General features: G+C 31.6%; 1 protein-coding gene across 1 annotated transcript; it reads left to right on the forward strand.

The window, feature by feature from the left end:
• LOC104743739 lies at nt 1,192-2,903 on the forward strand. Its single transcript, XM_010464786.1, has 4 exons — nt 1,192-1,202; nt 1,459-1,513; nt 1,617-2,160; nt 2,221-2,903. The coding sequence occupies exons 1-4, from the start codon at nt 1,192-1,194 to the stop codon at nt 2,901-2,903; spliced, it is 1,293 nt and encodes a 430-aa protein (XP_010463088.1).

The following is a 4,625-nucleotide window of genomic DNA, read 5'->3' on the forward strand; positions in this document are numbered from 1 at the left end:
CGAACAAAATTTAAATGAAGGACATACTGGTGATGACATAGAAGTGAATGAAGCTTCCGACGATAATGGGAGTCAATTTCCTTTAGAGCTAACATCTGATGAGGACCTTCCACAAGCTGATCCATCACCGCTACCCACTACTAATGAACAAGCACGGAGTTCTCCTTCCCGTACAAATAGATCAAACTTGGGTGTTCGGAAGAGCACCAGTAGACGTACCAATCGAAGAAGAATCAGCTTTGAGACTCAAGTTAAAACAGGGTTTCAACGTCTTGAAGAGTCTCGTACAGGTTTATTGGATGTCTTAAGGTCACGACATAATCCAAAAGCCACTTTTGGAGATGCTTTGGCTGAATTAGAAATATTGGCCATTGAACCAATGGGAAAGTTTTGGTGGGAAGCAAATAGGTTGTTGATGAACGACGAAGACGTTCGTGATGGATTTATGAAATTACGGAATGAAGAGAACAAAATTCATTTCTTGGAAAAGCTTGTTGGCGTTGATAGATATGGTTATCCGTGTGATAATATCAATTTAAGAGGTACAAGCAGCTTCACAACTCCCTATGTTCCAGCCACTCATTCACAAATGGCGGGAATAAATGCTAATGCTTCGACGAGTTTATACCCCGGATATGGAATGTCTGATGGTTCTTCAGGGACTAGCTTTTCGACTTTGCTTGGATTGTCTCCCCGAACTCAATAAACGAAACATGCATGCGTTCGTTGTTGTTCTATGTTCTAGCCTTCTAGGATTTAATATTTTTATTTTTATTTTTATTTTTATTTTAATGCTCTTGCTAATAAAAGAATGTAATCGAATAATTTTGTTTTTCATGGTTTTTTATCTAATAAATCTGTTTAATTATTTAATTATCTTTATTATGTTTATAGTTTATAATTATCATTTAAAGAAATAATGTAACAAACAAATGTTTGACGAATTCTATTTATTTATTTATTTTCTTTTGGAAAATTAACTTTTACATGAATTATTAATGTTCAATATTTTTTTGTTTAGAGAATCTAGGAAATTCAAAAACTAAATCCATTCAATTAGATAATTTGTTACGAATAGAAGATACTCATGTACGTAAAATCAGTCCCTATTACAAATACACAATGCTCTCACCAAGCTTTATCTTCACAAAAATATTGGTTTAACTTTTCTTATCAAAAACAATCGAAGTCATGAGTGAAAGGTAATATCTCTAGCTCCCTATGTATTTTGATTTGTATTAGACTCCTATTGTTTAGTTTCAGTGACTTGATTAGTTAGCAAACGCTATTTTAAGTTAGTGTTAGTTTCTCGTTTGGTTTCATTAACTTGCTGTATCTTTGTCATTTAGAAGTTCAAGTTTTTAAATATCCATCAAATAAACATTTAATTATTAGTAGTAAAACAAGTGAAGCAATCATGGTGTTTAGAATGAATGGTGTTTTTTTTTTTCAAATCAGAAATAAACGAAAGGCTGGTCCATCATCAAGTTCTAAAGCTACGGAGGATTCTAAGGTATTATTTTGTTTTCTACAATTTTATATATATATATATATATGTCAAACAATTTTATACGTATATGTATATATATTAATATCTCAACATTGGTTTTTTCTAGGTATTTCGTATTGCAGAATTACATTTGAGAGGTATTGAAAATCTATTAGATGAAGAAATAGCTGAACTGATTTTACTTGAAGAAGCTGAAATCTTAGAGACCGACATTTCTCCATTGATGGAATATTATGGCAAATTCTTCTGCAAAGAACCAGAAACTCAAGATAGAGGCAGTGGATGGGCCATGATTCGAAAGCAAATCTATGCTAGTGAAATTTCATGTCGAAAGCTTGTACGAATGAATACAGTGGCATTTCAGCGTTTGTGTGAAATATTACAAGGGAGGTATAGCTTACAAGACACTCAAAATATGGCTGTTGATGAGAGTGTTGCAATCTTTCTTATGATTTGTGGCCAGAATGACTCTCAAGGTGACATTGGTCTAAGGTTTGGTCATGCACAAGAAACAATATGTCGGAAGTTTCATGAAGTTCTTGGAGCAATGGAACGAATGGCTGTGGACTACATACGACCAAGAACTACCCAAGAACTTGAAGCTATATCAAACCGTCTACAAAGAGATAAACGCTATTGGCCTTACTTTAGTGGATTCATAGGAGCTTTAGACGGGACTCATGTACCTGTTATGGTGACTCCAGGACAAGAAACCATTAGATTTGTGAACCGCAAAGGAAGTACGAGTCTCAATGTCTTGGCAATGTGCGACTTTGATATGCTTTTCTACATATTGCTTGTTGGTATGGCGGGATCAGCTCATGATGCGCGTGTGTTATCAACAGCGATTCCTGATGATACTATGTTTCCTACCCCTGCGGAAGGCAAATACTATCTTGTAGATTCTGGTTATGCCAACAAACGTGGATATTTGGCTCCGTATAGAAAGCAAAGTAATGTTGGCACAAGGTATCATCTACAAGAGTTTTTCTATGGTGAGCCACCAAGGAATAGCAAGGAGATGTTTAACAGATGGCATGCATCCCTTCGCTCAGTCATTGAACGTACATTTGGAGTTTGGAAGAAAAAATGGAGAGTTTTAAATGAATTTCCAAGGTATAATATTGCAGTACAAAGACGTGTTATATTTGCTACAATGGGACTTCATAATTTTATTCGCAAGAATAATATTGAAGATGATGACTTTGAAGAAGCTGATAAAGATAGTGATGTTTCATATGGGCAGCAAAATGTTAATGATGATGTGAATGATGATCAAGGTATTAGAGTGGAAGAAGAAACACACGATGGAAATTATATGAAGATCGTCCGCGATCAAATTGCTGAGCAAATATGGTCTGCAAGTCGACGTAGTGTTCGTCAGCAACGTTAGATTTTATTTTATATAATATTTTGTAATAAAATATTTATTTCCAAATATGAATTAATAATATATTAGTTTTTTTATTTTTTTTTAATTTCTTATATTTAAATATATAATTTAGTTATATATATAATTTCTGATACTATTATAAATAGATTTTTAATATTATATTTTTGTATTCAGCTATTCAACTTAATGGTCACCATTTAGCATACTAATTTATTTCTCTGCAGTTTTTTCAGCTCGTTCAATTCCTTCACCTCATTTTGATGGTTCAGCTCATTTTTATTCAGTCCATCATTATTCAACCTATTCAGCTGGTTCAGTTTGTTAATCACGATTTGCAGCCTTTGTATAACTTCCAGCTTATAATTTATAGAAACTTTTTAATCTATTTTCGTTTTGGTTGGACCACAGAAAAATTTCAACTCCAAGTTATATATATATATATGTATATATTCTAATTCTTACTCAAAAATGTAGAAACTTTTAAAGAGACAAACAAGATGTTCTTTAAAAACGTGTCTCATTAAAATCATGAATTTGTTCCATACCAATACCATACTGTCTAGCCTACGATCTCCTCTACATGTATTTTACAAACACATCTTATCACTTAGAAACATAATGTTTTTTAACAAGATTTGATTTACTGTTCTTCTTTTGACACCATTGATTTTGATATTGTTCGTTTCCACTAGATATTTTCTCTATACAGAAGTGTCAACGTAGGAAGTAGTGGACACCTACCACAAAAGGGTCACACGTAAAAATGGCCAATCTTTCTGACACAACCATATGTGGATGACAATTTCATCACGTGTATTAATAAGTTTTGTAATATATGTCAAAAATAAATAAAAAAATCCATTAATTAGCACTGTTAAGACATTATCATATTAAAGCCTGAGAATTGGTATGGTAGGGTATAAGATTTGTGTGGAAACAATTAAAACGAGTCTCTTCTCTTTTTACCGAAACCGGGACCAACATTTTTAGTCTTATAGATTTTGTGAATTGGTTGGTACGTAGGTAGCATCGTTGTTAATCGTATAAATCTAGTTTTTGAGAGGTTGTTGGTTAGTCGAGTCTTAACTGACGCAATTATTGATTTAATACACTGATTTAAAACACAAAAATAATAGATTGGTTCGACGATTACTTAATTGGTTCAATAAATAGTGATACCAAAAAATCATTATATTTAGCAAATTTAACGGTTTGTAGCTCATTTCTTCAAACTTTATTTTTGTCGGCAATCTCTCTGTACGTATTAATGAAAAGAAAAACAATATAAGAAAACATATTAAAAGACTGGACAAAAATCCTTATAAAGAAAAGACACTCTCGTAAAAGGAAAAATCTTTAAAACTTTGTTATATATATATATATATATATATATATTTTAGAAAGATAGAAATTTGTATTTAAACCAATATATCCTAGGACTTTTCCCGTTTAAATGAGCTGAACTCAACTGAAATTGTATTGAATTTTTGAACTGAAAGAATATAAACTAATTCGAATTATTCAATTATTTCATAAATTAATATATTTTAACTGAAATAATTACGAATTAATTTAAGGCATTAAGGTATTGTTTATATCTACAAAAAAATTACAATATATACATATTGTTTATATTTACAATAAAGAAAAATATTAATTTACACGTATAAAGAAATAAAAACTGTATATGAATTATTACGTTTCTTTGGATGCTGTACAATA

This window comes from Camelina sativa, chromosome 14 (genome assembly GCF_000633955.1).
Source record: "Camelina sativa cultivar DH55 chromosome 14, Cs, whole genome shotgun sequence".
Classification (NCBI taxonomy): domain Eukaryota; kingdom Viridiplantae; phylum Streptophyta; class Magnoliopsida; order Brassicales; family Brassicaceae; genus Camelina; species Camelina sativa.

Excerpts from the sequence above, each read along its gene's own strand:
- LOC104743739 (XM_010464786.1), top strand. Across the intron at positions 1,514-1,616 it reads AAGCTACGGAGGATTCTAAG|GTATTTCGTATTGCAGAATT; the intron begins GTATTATTTTGT and ends GGTTTTTTCTAG. Across the intron at positions 2,161-2,220 it reads ACGCTATTGGCCTTACTTTA|AAACCATTAGATTTGTGAAC; the intron begins GTGGATTCATAG and ends CTCCAGGACAAG.